General features: G+C 36.8%; 2 protein-coding genes across 8 annotated transcripts in view; one reads left to right on the top strand and one right to left on the bottom strand.

Annotated features, from left to right (window-relative positions):
• sdccag8 (SHH signaling and ciliogenesis regulator sdccag8) overlaps window positions 1-10391 on the bottom strand; it is a 40541-nt gene extending 30150 nt beyond the window's left edge. The window contains exons 1-13 of the mRNA XM_079856382.1: window positions 10184-10391; window positions 9651-9797; window positions 9376-9464; window positions 8870-8986; window positions 8584-8709; window positions 8276-8365; window positions 8116-8180; window positions 7557-7748; window positions 6385-6523; window positions 6102-6254; window positions 4580-4714; window positions 3788-3904; window positions 3443-3585 (exon numbers count right to left, since the gene is read on the bottom strand). Of these exons, the coding sequence (XP_079712508.1) occupies window positions 3443-3585; window positions 3788-3904; window positions 4580-4714; window positions 6102-6254; window positions 6385-6523; window positions 7557-7748; window positions 8116-8180; window positions 8276-8365; window positions 8584-8709; window positions 8870-8986; window positions 9376-9464; window positions 9651-9797; window positions 10184-10262 (1592 nt within the window). The 5' untranslated portion in view covers window positions 10263-10391. The remainder of the gene's footprint in view (window positions 1-3442; window positions 3586-3787; window positions 3905-4579; window positions 4715-6101; window positions 6255-6384; window positions 6524-7556; window positions 7749-8115; window positions 8181-8275; window positions 8366-8583; window positions 8710-8869; window positions 8987-9375; window positions 9465-9650; window positions 9798-10183) is intronic.
• Window positions 10392-10665: 274 nt separating this feature from the next.
• cep170aa (centrosomal protein 170Aa) overlaps window positions 10666-22969 on the top strand; it is a 44988-nt gene continuing 32684 nt past the window's right edge. For all 7 annotated transcript variants that reach the window (XM_079856317.1, XM_079856316.1, XM_079856315.1 and 4 more), the window contains exons 1-3: window positions 10666-10855; window positions 19424-19565; window positions 22787-22876. In XM_079856317.1, coding sequence (XP_079712443.1) covers window positions 19461-19565; window positions 22787-22876 — 195 coding nt within the window. In that variant the 5' untranslated portion in view covers window positions 10666-10855; window positions 19424-19460. The remainder of the gene's footprint in view (window positions 10856-19423; window positions 19566-22786; window positions 22877-22969) is intronic.

Raw genomic sequence — 22969 nt, 5'->3', positions numbered from 1 at the left:
GAGTAAAGACAAAAGAGAGATGGGAAAAAGAGGGATTAGCCTCAAGGAAGAGAGAAAGAATGCACAGATGTCTGCTGCATCTGTGCACTACGCCTGGCCCAAAGAACCTGCCCTGGCAGTCCACATCCACACCATGCATACAGTGGCTAAAAGACTCTCTGCTGCCAAAAGCAGGGCCTGTCAGCAGCTTAACCACTCTGATCTTCAGCAGGCCATTTTGTTGTCTCATCTAGAAGAAGCAGAGAGCATTTAAAGGCCAGCATCCTGGCCAAGCTTTTTTTTTTAATGTTAATTCTGCCTCATTTATTCACTGCAAAATCTTACATTTCAATAATGCTCTGATCAAAAAACTGAATTATGGACTGGACCCCTTGAAAGTGATCTGCTGTAATATATTCACACAAAGTTTTCTTCAATGATTTAACAACAAAAAGTTGTCAAAAGACAAAGAAATCTCTATTTATAATCAAAATATATAACTAGATATGCATCTTAATACTCATCTGTTCATCTCTGTTCACGATGCAGTCAATAAAATGATAAAAAAAAAAAAATCTAGTTCACAGTGCTTCTCAAGTACTTGTGTTGAATGAATGAATGAATGAATGAATGAGGCATTTATATAGAGCTTTCATATGTACTACTGTAAACCCAAAGCTGTTTACAATCATATCTTTACAATCATTATTCATTAAAAAAAACTGAGAAAAAAAATTTAATCGTTTTTTTTTTTTTTGTGAATTTCTTGTCACATGACAGCAAATGGCTTTCTACTTGTTGGTTACACCCAAGGAAGTCTATTTAATTTTTTTGACTGATTTAAAGAACAATTCTCCAACATACTATTAATATTGTAAATTAGTGAAAATTGTTTTGCTACGACTCTTGCTATGACTCCTTAATAGAAATAATAATACAAAATGATGCAGAAGAATTTCAAAATGTCAAATAATTTCAGACTTTTTGGATCACTGTGACCACAGGGCAGATTTAGCTTGACATTTTTGAAATTATGTCCAACATATCAAAAAGAAATTTAATTCAGAAACTGAAAACATCATCACAGAAGAGGTGTACTGAAGTTATTGTTTGGATAAATTGCCTTTTTCTGTTTTCTGAATGAATTCATAGATCAAGACACAAAAATGGCATAGCGCAGACTAAACTAATGCAGTGTCAACATAAATATACATTAAAAAGGTGTACTGAACTAACAATGCAGGACTACATTCATCCGCTGTGTAATAACGTCAAATGCAAGAGTTTATCTAGACCTGCTGTTGCAAATAATCTATACTCCATAAAAACCATCTGGATCGTTTTCATGCACAGTGGTACTTTTCCAAATGTAAACAAATGACTCAAATTATTCTCTAATATTTCTGCAACAGCATGAATCTTTATGGTAATTTATAAACAATACATGACCGAGTCTTAATACTTAAGTACTGAATTCCCTTGTGAACAGATGCTGTCCCTCCTCTGCAGCTGTGCAGCTCTGTGGCAGATGCTGTAAAATCTCCACTTCCTCAAGAGGAATGGAGACCCTAGTGCCATTCAAACCCACTGAGGCTTCAGCTCTACCTACGCTTAAAGCTGGGGTAGGACACATCCACAAAAACATAGAAATGGATGGATTCATTGTGGGCCATCATTCAATGGGCAGAGAAATGTCACAAAGCCCAAACAGACAATGATTCCTAACTAGGGGCACGTATACACCATATATATATATATATATATATGGTGTTATTTACATATGCCAGTCAAGTAGTCTCTGCCCTGTACTGTTGTCCATCCTCTAGTCTTGTACTAGTGATTGCAGTGGTGCGGTCACTGAGCAGTTAGTATGTGACACATCATGCCAGTACACAATCAACAGAGAGAAATAATGATAATGATAATACAGAACAAATAAAGGCTCAATGTATAAGTTGAAAATAAGTTGTAAATGTAATTTACGTCATGCTCTAACTGAAGTTGAATACTATAAATCTCAGGCTTTACAAATAAACAAATAAAATTACTAAATATGGCGGCACCACAAAGTATTTGGACACTTAAGTGACAAATTAAATGAATGTACATTATATTACAAAATATATTAAACCAACTGTCAATCTAGAAACACAAACACACTTTTCAAGCAAAACATTTCACAAAAATAAGTCTTTCGATACACTGTTCAAAATGAAGTATTTGTATCTTATGTAATTGTAAAATTGTCACTATGATCATATTCATAGTTAATGTGATTAACAACAACAATAGTTACTCTGACTGGACACCTGTGTAAACTTGAGGGGAACTGACTTTATACATCCACTAAAATCATCTTACCGACAATAGTTGATTAAAAGTAACTGCAAAAAATAGCTAAAAAGTTAGTTCTGAGAAAAGCATGATTTGTTTGCAGATGACACGTTCTTTGAAATTTTGGATCTCATGCAATTTTTTTTTCTCACGTGTTTTTTTTAAGTGACTTAAGTGTCCAAATTCTTTTTGGGGCCACTAAATATACATAGCAATTAAAAAACTAATTAAAGATACAGAACGTTCCTTTGGGCTTTGCTGACAGTAACTAATTTTTAGTAACAAACTGTAAACTGTTAAATTGCATCTAACGGCAATGTAACTCACTGTCTTTCTGTGGCAAAAACTTTCTCTGTCATATATAATAATAAGGGTGGGAGGTATTAAATCTGATCTATTCTTCCTAATCTGGAGCTATAATCTATTTGCTTTCTAATAAACTGGGATTAGTTGAACAAATGTTACTGAAAAACACTGTTTATTCGCTTATCACCTGCTCTAGTACGATTTTCATCAAAGTTTGAGGAGAAATTTGCGAGATGCAAAGTCCAAAGAATGATCAAATGAAAACAAGCATTCAACACAAAAGGTGGCGTTGATTCATAAGACAACATCTTTGCTGTAATATCTTCTGATAAAATAAAAAAAATGGTGATAGCTCCACTTGGAGGGTCTGCTTTTGATTTAATTAAATGGTGTGAATTTAATTTAACAACCAAAATACATTTATGTTTAACGCCAGCTCATTATCATGGATACGAATACGAGTGAAATGTGCACATATGTGGAAAATTTATAAATGCATGAGAGGCCGCATATGCACTACTCCATACTGAACAACACAAATAACGTCAGATTAATAATAAAGTTCTTAGGAGAAACCCCGTCAGAAGTTTTGACTGATTTCAGCTTTACTCCCTACTAAACTGAGTGATGTTATGGAGAGAGACAGTATGTGCCCCTCTCTCCGGCCCCGTTCTCCTGGTGCGTGGTGGACTGTGGCGGTGGCAGCCGGTGGCTAGTGGCGATTTAATAAAGTGCGGGTGCCCTCCTGCCGGCGTGCTGGCACTGCATTGGGGCCAGTGGACAGGCGCAGTGTTGTGGCATGTAATAGGATTAAGGGGGTTACCTGGTGAGGTGCAGTTGGCGCTGGGCGCGGCTAAGCCCCTCAGCCAGGCCGGCTGCCTCCGCCCGGGCTCGGCCCTCTGCCCTTTGGGCCTCCTCCAAACGCTGCCGGTAACCGCTCAGCTCCACACCCAACTTCTGTACTTCCTGAAGCCCGTGAGAGGAGAGAGAGCGAGACCAAGCCATTATTCATTTTGGCATTAAAACAATTCCTTACTGTTCATCAAAACTTTTTTTTTGTAATTTTTTGTACATATGAAGTAAATACAATTTTCTTTTTCAATTGCAAAATTGTTGATAAAAAAAATGGCAGACTCTCTCCCGTATGACCGATAAAAGTTTCTCTTACCTGCTCAACCAGTTCTAGTTGGCGGCCCAGTTTAGAGCTGATGTCCCTCACCTCTCTCTCTGCCTCCTCTTTCTTCAGCTGAGCTTGGCTCAACAGAAAACGCAGCTCCGCACATACCTGACAAGCATAAATGTGGCTTAATGCAAAATCCAAGGTCAGTTTCAATACTCCTGTCCACTGTTCAGGAGAAAACAGTTAATTTACACATTCTATACTGATTCATTGAGGAGATGTTTGCTGCATCTTTCTGTCAGCTCCATAAACTTATACTAGAGCTTTTGCTGCATCAAATTCATTAGCTTTGCTAATAATAAAGTTCTACTGCCATCTAGTGCCTAGACATTTTCCATACAAAGATGACTTAACCAACTAACCTATAAGATAAAATTTGCCATTAAAATAAATGTTGAACCTAAAAATAAAATTGACACCATTTGCTTTCTTAATGCACATTCCTGATCTTATTCTAAAGAACAAAAAGTCCTGTACTAAAATGTTTTATTGGTGCTCAAACATACATAACATTATGTAACTGAAATTGCAAACAATAATTCACTCTAACTTTAATAAAACTGGTGAATTACTCAACAGCGAATGTGCAAATTGAGCGCTTGAAAACAAAATCAACTAGATAGTGTTCACGCGCTGGACGGGTCTTTCCACGCTCATGTCCAAAGGCGTATACTTTGAAAGGCTTGCACACTCAACTGTGTGCAAATATATCCAGGCCTTTGGACTCCCTAAACAACATTATCACCACCAAATCATGTCAAGTTTTACAGTGGGATGTACCTTGCTGCTGTCCATTTCCTGTGCGGTGAGCTTCTTATAAGTTTCCTCCAGCTGGCCATTGAGTGAGTTCCGGTCTCTCTCTCCCCTCTCCAGCAGACCCTCCAATTCAGCCACTCTCTGAGACAGACTGGTCACCTTACAGTTGGGAACAATACAATTATATTTGCTATATTACTGATATTAACTGATTAGTGACATTAGTTATATTATAATATAGTGGTTTTATATAAAATACAAGAGTGGCTTGAATGTCTAAAGATTTTGGGACCACTGTATAGGACTATTTATACACTTAAATTGAGTATGTACTGTATAGTGTAGCCCAAAGGCCAGAGACCACACAACATTTTTTTTTCGCTGATATATTTAAACCTGAAAATAACAGAAAGTGTTAAGAATGTAATGTAAAATCAAATAAGTTAATTAGTGACATTGATCATGTGACTTTTTGTGCAGATGGCCACATAATTGAAGCTCAAGATGCTCTGGATCATCTCAAATCATTCTAGAGAAAATGATCATCTGGTTTTACTTCTGGAGATGCCACTGAGGTCCTGCGGTCATTAGGGCACAAACCAAACAATACAACATTCTGAAATCAAATTTACAATTAAACTTTTCATTCAAATTGTTATGTAATTACTATAATTTGTAATGTAATAATGTATTGAATTAGAAAAAAAGAATGTAGGATTGTACTCCTTATTTATAAGTCACTTTGGAATTGTCTTTCAAATTAATAAAAAATAAATATAAGAATGCAAAACAGTGGTCTTATTAGTAGTCTCAGATTTTTTAGTACACTACAACAAGAAATAAACCATATTTTGAAACATTAAGGTTTTCTCTTTAGTTTGGTTTAAACCTGAAGCTTTAATTCAGTTCTCATAATTAGTAAACAATAGTGCAGAATACAGTGGCGCAGAGATGACATCAAAACCAGGAAGACTAATGTACCACTAGTTCCCTCGAGATTTTCCTGTGTAAAAGTCAAATAAGATTTGTGGTAAACATAACTTGATACTTGGATGTTTTTCTCTGCAACGTAAATTACACACAACCATATCGGAAACACGAATTTTGAAGCTGTTATGTTAATTCAAAAAATCATATGTTTATAATAACTAGATAAGAATGTTTGGGGTGTGAGTGTGTGCAGTTTATCTTGCAGAACAAAACATTCAAGTATCGTCAAGTTATGTTTACTACAGACCTTATTATTATACTAATTATAACCCCTTTATGAAACCCATTAGGAAAATCTTGTGGAAACCAGTGCTGAATAAGTCTTCTAGGTTCTGACGTCATCCCTCCTATTTTTTTTTAAATCTGAATCTGAAGTCATCTGTCAAAATTGTAGTTGTGTGCCACAATTAAGATGACACTAGGGGGCAGCATAAACTAGCTTTGTCAAACCATACAGTCTTTTTGAACAAAGACAGTCATACTAGTCAGTTGAATATATCAGTATACAGTACATGTAAAGTAAGAACACATTTCTTAATATGGCAGGGTAACTAACAGTCTGGGCGAGCTCTTCTTTCTCTTTCTTGCTCTCTGAACGCGCTGCCTCCCTGGCCTGGGAGATCTTCTCCTGTTCAGAAGCCAGCTCTCTCTCCAGCCTCTCCCGCTGTCTAGTCAGCTCATTGTGGAAATGCTCACACTGCACCAGAGCCTGCAGGTACACAGGGACAGATCGAAGGTCAAGGTCAATGAGTATATCTATCTCTAGTCTACACAGTACTCCATAAGTATTTATGATCATGCAAAGCAGTAAAACTCATATTCAAATCATTTTGGCATACTCTTGTCTTTTCCAGGTTTGCCTCTTCTGCCATCTCCACTGCCTGTTTAACCTGCTGATAGGCTGCCCACTCTCTCTGCTGGGCCTCTGTCTGACTGGCCCTTAGAGAGCAGAGCACGGTCATCAGCTCATCCCGCTCTCTAACAGAGACACAAACACGGGCATCTCATCAGGTTACTGAAAACAGACATTGATCTGACACATAATCAGGAAAGCAGCAGATTAGCTTCATGGCCAGTCAAGACTTCTTTCAACCTTGCTGTGAGGAAAAATAATTGACTAAATCAACACAGATCAATAAAAGTGGTCAGGGGGGCCCACCAGTGTTAATTAACCCAGATGTTTGAGTCCAAGGGCAAGGCAGTTGCTAAATCAATATTTCTCAAGTTATTCAGTGTGTTTGAAAATCAAAATGTAAATCCGGTTTATAACCGGTTTATATCCGGTTTATTGCAATTAAAAGAATTTTCAATAATCAATTAATCTGTGACTTAAAAAATATTTAAATTATAAATCGTTTGGGGTCAGTATTTAAAAAAAAAAAAAAAATACTTTTTTTCAGCAAGGAGTCCAAAGACCCATTAAATTGATCAAAGGTAAAGCCATTTATAATGTTCCAAAAGATTTCTATTTCAAATAAATTCTTTAGCTTTCTATTCATCAAAAAATCCATGAAAAAATATATCACAGTTTCCACAAAAATATTTTAGCAGCACAACTGTGTTAATACACATAACACTCATAATAATAATAATAATAATAATAAATTATTCTTGAGCACCAAATCAGCATATTAGAATGATTTCTAGGATCATGTGACCCTGACGACTGGAGTGCTGAAAACTCAGCTTTGTCATCAGGAATAATTTACATTTTAAAACATTAAAATATAAAACAATTATTTTAATTATTGCAATCATATTTTCACTATATTACTGTTATTACTATATTTTCAATCAAATAAATGCAGCTTTTGTGAGCATGAGAGATATCTTTAAAAAAACATGTTAACAAGTCTCACCGACCCCAAACTTATGAAAGGTTATATTAAGGGGAAAAAAGAACCAAAAAAAAGCATAACTATTCTATTTGAAATCTATATCTAATAGAATGACATAATTATTTCAGGTCTTAGACACATACTTACTTTTAAAACACTAAAAACACACTTACTTAGTGAGTCTTTCAATGCTCTGTACATGGACATTGGAGTGCGTCTCTGCCAGGACCGCTTCATGCTGGGCACACTTCAGACACAGACCACCCACACGCTGACCACTGCCCACCGCCACAGCCATCGCTTCTTTGTGCCTCAGTCGTTCTTTCGTTTCCTCATATTCCTTCTGAATGCTTGCCAAGTCTTTCCTTCACAAACACATGCAGATTGTTGCATTATGCATATATAATGACTGATTCATTCTATTGGTGGACAGCATCAGTGCAAATATTGCAGATGCGCAATAAGTACAATGACTGTTGTTAAGAGCAAAGGAAGCACTATAAATCACATTGACCTACACTAAGGTAATCTACTTTTTCAGCAATAGGCATTTACAATCAGGAATGTGCTCTCACTCCAGAATGCATACTAAAATTATATTTTATGTGACTTTTTACCAATGCAAATGAATAAAATGTTTAATTCAATAAGATTGTAAGAGTGTATTTTAGTGTGGTCTGATTCAGAGAGAGAAAATATTTCAGGCTTGGCCACTGATTGAAGCCCACTTACTTCAGGGAGACCACTTGAGCCTCCAGGGTCTCCGTTTGTGCTTGATAGAGACACTTCAGCTGCTCCTTAGAGAAAGAGATGGAAATCACTCTTTTGGTGCTTATTCAGTCCGTTTATTCATGTCACATTTTCAGCTACATGAATGTTTAACCACAAATACCATTTCTTTCTTCCACTTGTGGTCCTCAGCTTGATTAATGGAGCCAAGTCTTTGCTTTGAAGTCTTTTCTGGAGTGAGCTCCATGTTTAACTGAAAATGATCAAATAGGGGACAGAGGCAACAAAATAAAAATCACAGAATATGAGACGTTGAGACAAAATTTTACGCACACATTTAAAAACAATACAAAAAGTCTATACTGTATGTGTATGCAGACTGCAAGCTACTTTCATAAATTGTGTCATTATAGTGTCAAATTTGCCATTCCTATCAGCACCATAACAAAAAGCCTCAAGTGAAAAGAGTACCGTGCTGTTTGCAAATGTGTATTCTTTAAGAGTGTCTTCAACCGCCTTTGCTTTAAGCTCCTCATGAAGTTTCTCGTTCTCCACGATTACCACTCTCACTCTCTGTTTCATTCCAAGGAGTTCGTCCTTTAGAAAGGAAACACAATAAACAAAGTAAAAGTCGAATTGCAAAAGAACTGCAATCACATGACCAGTTGAAGACTACTGGGGAAACCCCCATTATCAAGCCTCAGATTATAAGACTTAAGTTCACAGATAATATCTCATGTTAATTAACATGACTGACCTTGCAGAACTTGACCTCAGCCTCCAGGTGCTGAATGTACTCAGATTGATTGTGGATGATGGGAACCAAGTCGTGAACACCAGGCAGACTGCTACTGCCCTCATCTATGACTCTTTGCTATACAGTACAATTAAATTGGTCACATATAAGTTTTTTAAGTACACATGAATATTAACATTGTGCAAGTTATAAATAAGAGCAATATAATATATAATATATATGATGTTCACTAAAAACAGAGCATACAATGATAACATTTAAACAAATTAGTGGCTTATCAGCCGAACTCTTTTGACCTAAGATATTTAAAGTAGCCAGTGAGGTTTTAAGTTAAAGTTTCAATCATTTTCAATAATTCATGTTTGTGTCAGTTAATGGTCACCTTACATGCAGGTAAGCAAATACAATTTTTATTTTGATTGATTTCTTCTTTTTTTTATTTATTTTTTTATTAACTTTTCATCAACTCAAAGTCTGGAGTAAGCAATAAACAATAACCAGAATACCTTTCCTGCCAATTTCCTCTTAGAAGGAGAAGGTGATTGAACATTTGCATATTTGGACTGCTTTTGAAGCAAGGAACGCAGCTGATTGACTGAAAAAAAAAAAAAAAACATAAACAAAAATAACAACAAAGCAGTTGCACAAAAATAAGGCTTCTCATCCAGAAGATCTCTGCATAAACTGGATTTTAATACACAATTAAAATCAGCAGGATGCCATGAAGTCCTTCGTAATGATGATTTATCAAAAAGTAACATTCTTCCAGCATGATCTGTACCTGCTTCACTCTGTTGAACCGGCATACAGGAGGTTTTAAGCAGAGGACTGAGCATCTCCTGTTGCTGCTTTGGTTCTGAAGACTCAGAGTCAGAGCTGTGGCTGGCCAACATGCTGGAGAGGTGCTGGATACTGCGGTTGGCTCGCTCTTAAACATTGAAATCACACATACACATTGATTTTATAGCTTGAAATAAGAATATAGAAGATAACATGACTTAAATAACCTGTAATGTATATGCTAAATGTCAAATATGTAGTAACAAGTTTGAGTATTTGTGTATCTAATTGTGTTAGATACAAAAATAGTGGTGCTCTGTGGTTTAGTATATTTCACAAAAATGATATTGTTGCCAGTGTTTACACTGAATAATGTCCTGTCAGGGGGTCACTTAAAGTGTGAATAAACTGTTTACATCGCATAATTTGCTTTCTGTAGTATCATTTTCAATATTACAGCGTTGTGGAGAGCAACACTTACAGTAACGTTAGGCTGAAACGCAGCCTTATATGTTCTATCTATAAAAACATCACCTCTCAATGTCTTCTGTAATGTTCCTAATTCCTCCTCCTCGTCTGAGTCCAGGGACTGTTTCATTGTTGCCTGAAACATGTAATAAAGCCAATAATGTTTGTTTATGAATATTCCACACAATTTCTCATGCTCAGTGTTACTGAAAGTGTAGTAGTGTATCAATGAACGACGTCCAAAAAGACGTCAACGGTTGCATGGCAGAGGTGCCCTTCCGTAAACCACGCAAAGACAACGTGGACTTGTAGTTTTTTAAAACATCAAATTGGCTAGGTCAGAGTGGAGTAAAAAACTACAAGACGGGCATTTCCGCTACTCACGATGTTATTGTATTGTATACAAAAAATACTTATTATTGTAAAAAAATATATGTATTTACGTCCAAAGTTCTTCTGAATAAACCAAAAAATAAATAATCTATAAAATATTTTATACATCAGTCATTGTACTAGGACACGCCCACCTGACCGTGTTGGAACTGCAAACGTTGTCCTCCTACTTGCCTGATTCCAGGCTGCCGTATGTCGCCGCTATTTGTTAGGAATAACGTTATTGCTGCTGAGCAACTGAGGCAAATAGGAGACGTGGGGATACACACTGGGCTGGGCTACAAAAACCGTTTAGCTGCTGCATTGAAGCCTGGGATAAAACTGACTGCGAAAAGAAGAGCAAGGGTGAGTGAGCGTTATTATATATAAAGAGCCATTCTTATATTTAGTGCACACAACAATAAGGCATCTAACGTTATAATAAAGCTAGCGTATTCATCATCGTATTTTGCCATACGCCTTAGGTGTACAGAATGCACGCTTTTCCTGGGATCTAATCTTATCGTGTGGTCAGGAGGATACCGTAAATGCAATAGCAGGACACTGCTAGCCAGTTCTATCATATTGAATGAATACACTAGCACGAGCTCCGCCTGTCTTTATGCGTGTTTTTACCACACGCTGTGTGTACTTCATTGATATTCTAATACACGGAGGTAGTAATGGTATTAATGTGTTCTAATACATGGAGGTATTAATGAAATAGTGAGTTTGACTATGGTGCACGAAGAGCGCTGGTCACCAGTTTGCCCAAACGCATGGCATCTTGCTTAGTATCTTAATATTTGCTCTCCATCGCAGCGAATCATCAAAAACAACAATATTTCAGTACTGTAATTCGGGTGTGTAAGAGATGTGGATGATTTGCCGGGCACTGCTGCACACTGTGAAGGGCACTGCGCAGAATCCTTTGTTTTGACAAAGGCTCTTGTTTTGTTCTGCTACATCTGGCCTACATATATTTTGAGTGCAGTATGAATGACACTTTCAAAATGTTTATACCTTGTTATTACATTTTTGCTACGTCTAGTTTTAGAGGAAAACTGTATAGTGTCAAAATAGTCAGTCTTCTTGACAGTGAACTGTCCTGTGTGATAGGGTTTGTTACTAAATGGTGTAGATAAATTGTTGAACAAGGGATTCTGAGGTGTTTGTTATACGTTATTGGGACTTGAAGCCTAAAAGTGACTGTCTCTCAAAACCATGGGAGTTGAGCTGCCAACTTAGACAGCATTTTCTTGTGTGTGTGTGTGTGTGTATTATATTGACATATTCAGTGTCCATACATTTCAGTTGTTATTTGAACTCCACTGGAGAGCAGGTTAAATGAATAGTTTTATTTCTGCAGGACCAAAGTTGTATGCCTTTAGTTTGACCCTGCTTAATTCTGTACTATCTAACAAAAAAGGAAAAAAAAAACCCAAATTATTCCTTTTTCTAAACTGCTGTAAGTTTTTGCAATCGATTTTAGTGAATTATTAAGTTACTCATACTTAATTTAAATTTTTTTTTTTTAGTGTCAAACAGTGACACCAAAAATTACACAAAATTAATTTATGGTTATGGTGTTTGCTTTTACCCTTGTCGTCTTTTTGTTTTGGGCTGTAGGCCTAACTGTTATAGCTTTGCACATTTCCTCTAGTGTATTTTGATTGACTAATCTACTAATCCCCCCAGTATTGCAATCTAGGTTATGAACCAGCTGTTAATACATGTCATGGTCCAGATGTTTTCAGTCCATCTTTTTTTTTTGGGGGGGGGGGGGGGGGTTCTAAAATGCAAAATTGTTGCTGTACTGTTACAGCCACATTTGCTTTTTTGACTACCTTTTAATTATTTCTTCTCTTTAGATAAAACAAAGAAAACACTGAAACAAAGAAAAACAGATACTTGACCGAATTTTCTGGGACGTTTTATGGCTCATAAGACATCAGGATTTGTCTGACTCAGAGATTAAATCCACTAAGAGAGAAAATGCAACAACTATCCTAGACCCAGACCAAAACATATCACTGAGTCTGGGGCTTTCACAAGAAAATCTTTCTTTTGTGAACCCAGGGCCCCAAATCATTAATTATTTATAAGTCAGCATCATATCCTCAGTTGGATCATGTTGACTGACCAATCCAGTGAACTTCCTGTTGTTATACGGAAGTACCAATTGAATGTTGACTTACAAAGAAGACGGAGAGAATCACATGCCTGCAGCATTAGTTACTAAAACAGTATTATCAGAGAATTAGTATATAAGTGATAATTTCCCTCCTTAATAAACCCTACAAAATAACCTTGCGTATGCATTTTTTAAAATTTAATATCTTAAGCTTTTTGTTGGGGGGGGGGGGGGGTCATGCTGTCATATTGCAAATCCATATAAATGGCTGTCTATGTGATGATCAGACTATTGCATCATCTTCAGGCCAGTCTGGATTCTGTATGCCCACTGGCTAGCTTAATCCTGCTCTTTAGTTCTGACCTGTATTTTTGCTCCATTATTTGTCCCCAGCTTCTATCTGGTCTTCTGTTTGTAACTGGTAATTGAAGTGCAGCAGATGCCTAAAGGTGTATAATGGGAGTCAGACTCAGAGTAAAGGTTTATTTATGATACTGAACAGAACGATGTTCAGTATACAGTGGCAAAATGGGCTTTCAATAAAACTTGACTGCCTATAAAGGCAATACACTTTTTTAATTTTTTATAAACAAATCATTGCTACCTGACCAGAGAAAACAAAGAAAAAAGGATGCTGTCTTCCCTTTTGCCAAATAGGACAACTTCAACACCCATGCACTGGGCACCAGTCTGCTGTGCATACGGTTGACTAGAGTCAAATACCGCCTTACTTTAGTAGGAAATACTTCTTAGCAAACTTTTAGTTATAATGGTGTTGACTTGTATTGTTCCTGGGTGCAAGAATTCAAAGAGTAAACGTTTAGCTGGAGTGAGTTACTTTCGGCTTCCAGTGAAGGATACAGTACATTGTAGGCAGTGGCTAAAGGCTGCAAAGAATCATGAATATGGAGAGAACATTGCGATGGAAAATCTGGAAAACCTCTGTGTTTAGTCAACATTTCAAACTGGATGACTACGAACAGCGTTTTGAAGTGTTTTTGAAGGATCATGTGACACTGAAGACTGGAGTAATAGCTGCTGAAAATTCAGCTTTGTCATCACAGGGATAAATATAGGCTATTTTAAACTATAGAAAACAGTTATTTTTAAATTGTAATACTATTTCACAATGTGTTTACTGTATTTTTGATCAAATAAATGCAGGCTTGGTGAGCACAATATATGTCTTTCAAAAACATTAAAAGAAATCTTAATGACCCCAAACAAAACGGTAGAGTAATTCACAAAATGAATATTGTAATTCTGATTTGGTGTCTGAAATTCCCCTTAGTCAGAAACATTTACTGGTTGTTGATTTGCATAAGTAGGTCTGTTGTGTCAAGTATGTCATTATGTGTTTATTACCACCCAACGGACACATTTTGTTGTTTCTGATAAGGTCTAGTCACAAGTGTATTAGATTTGGATTAATGATGGATCTTTCGTCCTCCTGCCACATGCTGATGATGTAAATGAGATGTCTGCTTCTCATGGCCATATGGTACTTATACAGCATCCCCAAATTTGCTCTCTCAGCGTGTTTTACTGCATTCGCCTCATTTTCTGCACAGAGATGTGGCCGTAGCTATGAAAATGAATTTTTAATGAATTTTACTTATATTTCATGTTTATTTTTAAGGAGACTGAACTCTTTTTGTCTTTTGTATAATTTATATGTAGTAGTTCAGTTAGAGGATTCAAGGGTGATCTGATCGCGATCGCCATTGGCCGATAATCGTTTTGTTTGATCAGTGGTCTCTATAAAGGCAGATCAGAAGAGCCGATCAGATGACGCAAAACTCGCTAGACAATTTTCTATGTGCAGCTAAAATCACTACATTCACCGGACTGGCAGTTGTACTAGGAGTCTGAAAAGGACAATCAATCTTAATGTCATTGCAGAGACATGGCAATGACAGCAACCCTACAGCAAAAAATAGGGCTGTGTGATTTTGGTGCATTTCTTTCCTTCACAGCGGTGCGCTTTTGTTCCTCCCTAAAAGACAAAACCTAACGTCCAAATTGGCTAAATCAGTGATTGATGTAAACTGCAGTCTACTGTTGCTAAACTGCAGGACGTGCTCGATAATAAAAAGAGTTATTAAAATTGCATTAAGCTGCAAAAAGATACTGTTCCCCAAGCATGGAACACGGGCAAGCAAAGTATAATTTGTGCTTCAGGTTCATGCTAAATGGTCAAATACACATAGAAATGTGTCAAAATGTCCAGTTTTGTGAGTATTTGCTTATACACAGTTGGTTATGTCTTAAGTGAACATAAACAGTTGGGAAATAAATGGCTTGTGTAATTAGTATTGGATCCGTGCATTAGGTCTTAATGTGACAGCAGCTTAATATATTTGCTGCCAAACAACAAAACGAGAAAATTACTCGCTGTTCTTGGTTACTTTTTGTTGATAAAGACTTTTTGTTGATTAGGCTATTTATTTCACTGGAAGGCTACATTTGTTAAGGTTTGAAGCCTTCGATGATAGTCCAACATCTGACATCTGTTTGATTAGTGAAGTTGACTATTTTTTTTGTATGTGCTTATAGTTTTTTAGTGTGAGGGCGAAAGATTTCCCTATTCAGATTTCACTCAAGTTGGTCACATGAATTCGTCATGCTGACCAACCGAAAGCTGCTTGGTTTGAAAGCGACTTCTGTGTGAGCTGTGCTTTATATATTACTACACTATTGATAATGAACAATGGATCTGAATTTGGGACTGAAATTTCACTATGTGACTGCACCTTTAGACAATCATTGGAAAGGCATTTTTTAAAAGACACAATGCATTGTGTCTTATTTATTAATATCAGAAGGATATGGTCTGTGGAATAAGGTGAATGGCACATACATTGTTCACACACAAGACACTAAATCTAGGCTATTCCCTTCCAGAGCAAACATCACCTTGAATTAACTGAATGAAAGTCATTCTGTCAGGCCCACTTGCTGTATTCTTCTTAAGCATTGAGGTTGTCTGTGGATCATTTTCTCTCCCAGCATTAGCATATAGAGGTGCACTTAAAATAGATTAACGTATACTGTCTGGTGACTAGTCAGAAATGTAGTGGATGCCTTCCTAGGTTTGAGACAGAAGGCTCAGATGCCCTCAGGCTTATTGTAGTAGCATCTGTTTCTGGAAATAAGAATCCATTTTTTTGACAATGCAAACCAAATGCTTTGTTAGAGAAACTGAATGATGAAGATTTAATTTCTGAGTGTGGCGTGTTAGATGAAAGCAATGAACCGAGACAATAAAATGAACAGTTTGTGATGCCTCATTGAAGAGATACTAATGGCAGCAGTGAGAACATTGACTTTTTCGCTCACTGTTTTAACAGTGTTGTTATAATTCACAGTTTATTTGCTTTGCAACATCAGCTCAAGGACTTGCATCCTTCACTTGGCGTTCACCGACACAAGCGAAACGTTACATTTCTGAATGAGCGACATTCATGTCACATTGCATCAGCTGTACTTAAACCCTGTCTGTCATGAAGTGTTAATCTCACACAGTAAGTTTGAAAAGGATAGTTCATCCCACAATGAAAATTGTGTCATCATTAACTCACCCTCATGTAGTTCCAAACATGACTTACTTTCTTTTGTGGAACACAAAAGATCCAAAATACTCACATGCTCTTTTCCATATACCGTATTTTGGAAAATAAGTCGCACTGGGTCAAAATTTTGTGTGTGTTTTGCATGCTTGACATTAATTGCTTCATATATGTTATGTATTGGCTTGTTTGTCAAAAAATGGCAGAATTTTTATTGGGATGCACTGTTCCTTTAAGAATGTCTGTTTGCCTGACTGGGCTGCAGTAGAGATGGGTCAGGCTAGTACTCATGGGTCAAGATATGAGGTCAGGGGAATTAGGGAGGACACTTTTGGACACGGTTGTGTCATCATCTGGCTGGAGATCTCATTAGATGGGTGTAGACTTCATGCAGAAGGTCATGCAAGAGCTTCATGCATGAAAAACACCAGTCTCAAAATAACATGTTTTACTTTTATGTGTAGTACAACAAAAAACATTCCAGTCGTTCCAGTTGATATTCCTCATTAAAATGGTGGTTTCCAGCTTTGCTGCTTCTTTTATTCCAGAGTGAATCAGTGCCTTATTCCTCTTAAAGATGACAGAGATTCAGAGATGTGCAGGAGGAAGCGTTAGCCACACTTCCTGTGCATTGCATACACACTCCGTCAACCCAAAACAATCCATCTCTTCAGACATTGAGGCGAGAGGATGCACTCACAGCCAGCATGGTGAAACCACCCTTTCACCCATTAAAAACACCATATGTCGCTCAGTTTGGAAGAAAGGGGGAGCTTTTTGGGGCACAGAGCTGCTTCAATAGAAAGTGATGCATCTATTCGGCGACTCATGAAATCTTAAGCATATGTGTGCCTCTAAGAAGGTGAAGTTCACTCCAAGAATAAAGTCTGCAGATTTGCCTTCTCGTTTTAAGCTTTTAAATTAAGTCTTTAAGTATTCTTATTCTCAAGATTGTCTCAGTAGCCATGCAGGGATTGTGATGGGTTTGAAGATTGAGATTGGTTTGAATGCATGTGTTCATCAGAAGGTACTGACGACCAACATTCTCCAGCTTCCAAAGCTCTTTAATGTCTTATTAAAATAAATTTTTATATCGCACCACATCAGAGCGCCTATGCCACGTTGTGCTTATTCCTGAATTCCGTGGGTAGTTGACGGGTATAAAGGCTTCCCTGCGGTTGCTCGATTAATGCTTGTGTTCCAGAAAAGAGAAAGCCCAGCTGCCAGTATTCAGCTATTCCTTGAAACTCCCAAGTTAAAATCTATCTCTGTTGTGAAGGACTTCTCAGAACTTATTCCTGTTCGACACATTGTTCTAATCCTACAGCCAATATCACACCTCTGTTGCTGAATAAAAACACTTACATGGTTTAGTTTGGAACTTTCTTTTTTGCAGTACTGGGCTTTTCAAACAAAATACTTTTTTGTTGTTATATTATATAATTGTGTTATTATGGAAGCTTATTTCTACCATGGAATAAAAAATAAAAAAGGGATAGCGTGATATTAAGTCACAAATGTGAGTTATAAAGTCAGAATTGCGTGATAAAAAGTAGCAATTGTTTGTTATAAAGTCAGAATTGCGTGATAAAAAGTCGCAATTGCATGTTATAAAGTCAAAATTGGGAGTTACTTATAAAGTCAGAACTGCATGATTAAAAAGTCGCAATTGTGTGTTATAAAGTCTGAATTGCGAGATATAAAGTCGCAATTGCAAGTTATAGAGTCAGAGTTGCGGAGTTTCAGATTTTTTTTCCTCAGAATTCTGACTTTATAACGCACAATTGCGAGTTTATAGCTCATAATTCTGAAAAAAGAAGTCAGAATTTTGAGATATAAACATCAGAATTGCAACTTTATATCACACAATTCTGAGAAAAAAGGCAGAATCTTAATATAAAAAGTCGCAAATTATCTTGGCAGAGACAAGCTTCCATATGTTATCGCATTAGACACAGACTGACAAAAGAGTTATTATACAATAAATTTAAATACATTCTTATTTTTCCCCCTTTATCATTATTATACAAAAAAGTCTTATAAAAGGAAGAAATACAGACTAAATAACTAAATTATATATTTGTCAAAAAGTACAGAATAGACTAAAGTAAATCAATCTCATTACAAACCTGAAAAAAATGAAAAACTAAACAATTTATTATTAGTTAGATTAAGTGTGTTAAATTATGTAGATTTAAAAAATATTGGTTACATCTAATTTACATCCATAAGTAGACCTTTAAAATGTATAAGTGGAGGTCAGATTTAGCTATATTGTATTTCAGTGAGTGGATATTGTGTTCCAGCTCCTCAAGCAGTATAATCATAGTGCACTCTCAGCAAATATGGGGCCTATTTATCTAAATGGCACACATTATTGATCAATATGTTGTCATAGTGATATGCTAATAAAAAGGTATTTCATAATATCCAATGTGAAGTAGCCCTAGCTGCTTGTGAGTGCTGTATGATATTAGTCGTGAGGGTCTTCCAGGTGACAGCCATGCTTTCTTCAATAATTACAGTTATATAGAGATTTGTTATTGTAGGTCAGATGTCAGTGAGACCCTCTCTGTTTTTCGTTTGTCGATCTATGTTTGAGGTTGTTCATAGCTGTAAATAACTCAATGATGTTTTAGACATATACCATTGAAATGCTGTTTTTGGACATATACCATATTCTACCATGGTATGCTTTGGAGTACCATGTATTTTGTAAAATAAAGGAGGTTCCAGAGTATCACTGGGTCACTTAGAAGGGCTAGTGGGTTTGTATGTCAGGAGGATACATTAAATTCCTCTCCCCAGACCATTTGCAGCTGTAGCCTGGAGCAGCTGAATGTGACCTCCTTTTCATAGAAAGGGAAAAAAAAAATCCCAGAGCCCAGTAGGGTGTGCAGCCAAGTTGCCTACATCACTTCCTGCCGCATCTGGCAATGATCATAGGCAGCGAGGGAGGAGGGAAGTGTCCCAGGCTTCTGTAGCTTCAGAAAAGAGTCAGCATGCAGCAGATTTCAGCGCGGTCTAACGGATCTCTCTCTCTCTCCCTCCACCCACATTCCACTGTCGGTTCAAATTTAAACGTCTATGTGGGACGTACGTGATCTCTTTATAAAAGTCCACCTTTTTTATTAAAGTTTTGTAAAAGTTTGTATGGACTGGAGTGAGAAATGGAATGTTATTGATTGAAAGTTTTTCATAAATGTCTCTCTTTCTTTATCTGTCCATCAGGATGACGTAGGGACTGAGGCTGGAGAAGAGTGCAGAGATGAGCCTCACATCCTGGTTCCTTGTGAGCAGCGGGGGTACGCGGCACCGGCTGCCCCGTGAGATGATCTTTGTGGGTCGCGATGACTGCGAGCTTATGCTACAGGTCAGGAAGGGTGTATCTCAGTGTTAAAACTATAACCACTAAAAATGTTTTCGTTAATTGAAATAAGGCTGAAATAAAAGAAAAATATTACATGAAAAACTTAAAGGTAGGGTAGGCAATTTTTGGAGAGGCTAACAGAGAGAGAGCTAGCTTTGAAAGCAGAAGATCCCACCCTTCCTTCAGAGCGTCTCCAAAGCCACGCCTCCGTATAGCAGGGAGCAAACAAATGCATCATGTGACACTGCGTTAAACTACCTCATGTCTCAAAGCATATAACATTACAATAATAATGAACATAAATAACATAAAGAGTTGTACCACCTGACTGCTGCAGATTAGTTTCCACATTGATAGTGTTGCAATTGAAACGCATACATTTGAGTCACAAACCGCTCCGAGTATACCATCACGGGTTTCTATTTCTTCCAAATGACAGTAGTTATGACGTGAATGCAGCATAAGCTCATTGTCTTGGTTCAGGAGGAACTGTAAAAGGTGGCTGCTGTTTAGGTTGCGGTGCTTGTGATGTCTGCGTGACTGGGTGTGTGGAGGTATGGAGGTTGACAGGCAGGTAGGACGTTGTATCATTGCATTTGGACCGAAACATTTTATTGTCCTACGCCTTCCACAGACGATATATATACACATCTATAAATCACGTACCCTGCTTTTAAACATGAAAACTTACATTTAAAAAAACTTAAAGTTAAAGTACTATAATAACTAAAACTATTTTGATGGTAGTATGACCATGTTTTTGAATCATGGTCATAGTTTAAGTAAGTGTGTAATTTTAGAACTATTAGCATCACCCAGTAAAATTGCAAAAAGAATGATTGTTTTCAAACAGGTAGTCCTGCCCCAAACTTAAGCTATTGGTAATTCAGAAATTCCATTGCATGTATTTCATTCAATACAGAAAAAAAGATCTCTTTTTTACAAACTTTTTTGACATGCTATAATCAAACTCCATTGGAATTAAATATGAGCAATTACTTGAGTTGCTTCCTATGTAGAATGTACAAAATCTGTCACCTATGAAGTTCCTTTTTGGTTTGGATACTGCCTTAGAAAGCAGCTTGCCTATGTAGGTATAGACAGACAGGTTTTGGAGAGCTGTTACACTACCATTTGAAAGTTTAATGGTCAGTATGTTTTGTTTTTTTCTTTAAAAGGAATTAATACTTTTGTTCAGCAAGGATGCATTAAATTGATCAAAATTGACAGTAAAGACATTTAGAATGTTACAGAAGATTTATATTCTAAACAAATGCTGTTATTTTGAACTTTCTATTCATTAAATAATCCTGAGTGAAAAAGTATCACGTTTCAACAAAAATACTAAGCAGCAAATCTGTTTTCAACATTGATAATAATAAGAAATGTTTCTTGAGCAGCAAATCAGTATATTAGAATGATTTCTGAAGGATCATGTGACACTGAAGGCTGGAGTAATGATGTTGAAAATTCAGCTTTGCCATCACAGGAAAAAAACACATTTTAAAATGTTAAAGTAAAAAAACAGTTATTTTAAACTGCAAACATATTTCACAATATTACTGTTTTATTGTATTTTTAATCAAGTGAATGCAGCCTTTGTGAGCATAAAAACATTTTAAAAAAATCTTATCGAACCTAAACTTTTGAATGGTAGTGTACTTCACAAGCTGTGTGTAATGATCATAGGAAGGATGGAGACAGATAAAGTCATACCCAGGAGGAAAGTTGTGTTCCTAAGTGGCATGACTGTTACTATCTACCTCAGCATCAGTATACATGTGTTAGTCATGCTGCTTTATTAATAGAAAGTGGGGCAAACAGCTCATGATGTACTTTTAGATTGTCGAACTACGAGATCTTAGACTGTAATGCCAAACACTGAGAGAGAGAGAGTGTCAGTCATGTCATTAGAGAGCTGAGTAACCTGGTCAAACTACAAAACAAGCTTGACGTGTCACAACACAAACTGTAATATCATCCACTTGAAGAAACGCTGTGTACTGTGTAACTCATAGAATCATTAGCAACCACATAACAAAACGCTAAATACCTCTCACAACACCTAGCATCTCTGAGGTGAAAAGGGCCTTCTGAGGGCTTGAGTAAACATTTTGGTCAAAAGTCTCTAATGCAAATATCTTCTTTGCACCTCAAAACAATAACAAAAAGCCTTTTCTTAAATCCTGCTACATAGTGAACACAGGCTAGCATATACTATGCTCATAGACAAGCTTTTAAAATGGTGAGTATAGACTGTAGATGAATAAACTGACTCTGGGGTTTCAGACGTTTAAACACTAGTCTCTGGAAGACATGAACAAGGCTTTGTTTAGTCAGGAAACCCCCATTTCCCTCTTTGACCCTTCCATGTTAGGGTCAGGCATAAATCAATCTATCATGTGATTGCGTTACAATACTTTTAAGTGGTCACATGGTTTGTCTCAAAATAGATTGGTAAAGTATTAGATTCCTTATCACTGAACTGAGGATGAGTGGCTTAAAATAGAGCCACTGTGCTCATGTGCACTCATCTTAGGTGTATATATAGGTTCTACAACTTAAACTTCTGTGTTTGCATTTATTTGTTTCTTTTTAATGATTGTTTTATGCTGAGCAACTTACACTTGTCATTAAAACGTCCACAAACGAGAGATGTGGAGATTGGCCTTTCCTCTAGTGGATCATACATTATTAAAATGAAAATGAATTAAACAATTACCGTTTTTCAGCAAATATTCATGGGCAAAATACAGTCAATTCAATAGGAATCCATGCGATTGGGAATTTCGCAAAAGGGTGAAAGATTTCCCCACTGAGATTACGCAACATCTTCAAATTGGTCAAATGAATTTACTGTGTTGACCAACAGAAAACCGCTTGGTTTGAAAGTGAGTTCTTTGTGGGTTTTGCTGCATACATCTCTATGCTATTAACAATAGACAATGGAACTTTTTTGTCCGCAAAATTTCGCTAATGTGACTTCACTTGAGGCTACAACCAGTCTGTAATACTTGTGTGAGAGAACGTTTCTCTTCAGATGTCTGGTATGTTGCAAACGTGAGATATGTCACCTTCAAATTCTATCAATGCTACAAGGTAAAATACTTCTGTGACTCCATATAAACTAGCTTCCAATAATAACAAATCTAGGAAGTTATAATGCTCAGCGCAAACTGTCTCAGGTTCGTAACTCCTGCTTTTTTACCTGTTTGTGATTGCAGTCTCGCAGTGTAGACAAGCAGCACGCTGTCATCAACTATGAGTCCAGCAGTGACGAGCACAAAGTGAAGGATCTAGGAAGCCTGAATGGGGTGAGTAAGAGCGGTAGTGAATGGAGTGGTACATTTCGGATAAATGAATGTCACTGCCTTTAAATAAACAAATTGTGGAAAATTGTACATAAA

Source organism: Squalius cephalus (genome assembly GCF_949319135.1).
Source record: "Squalius cephalus genome assembly, chromosome: 21".
In the NCBI taxonomy this organism is placed as follows: Eukaryota; Metazoa; Chordata; class Actinopteri; order Cypriniformes; family Leuciscidae; genus Squalius; species Squalius cephalus.
The sequence above is the reverse complement of the archived record's forward strand: the minus strand, read 5'-3'. Positions and strand labels throughout refer to the sequence as shown.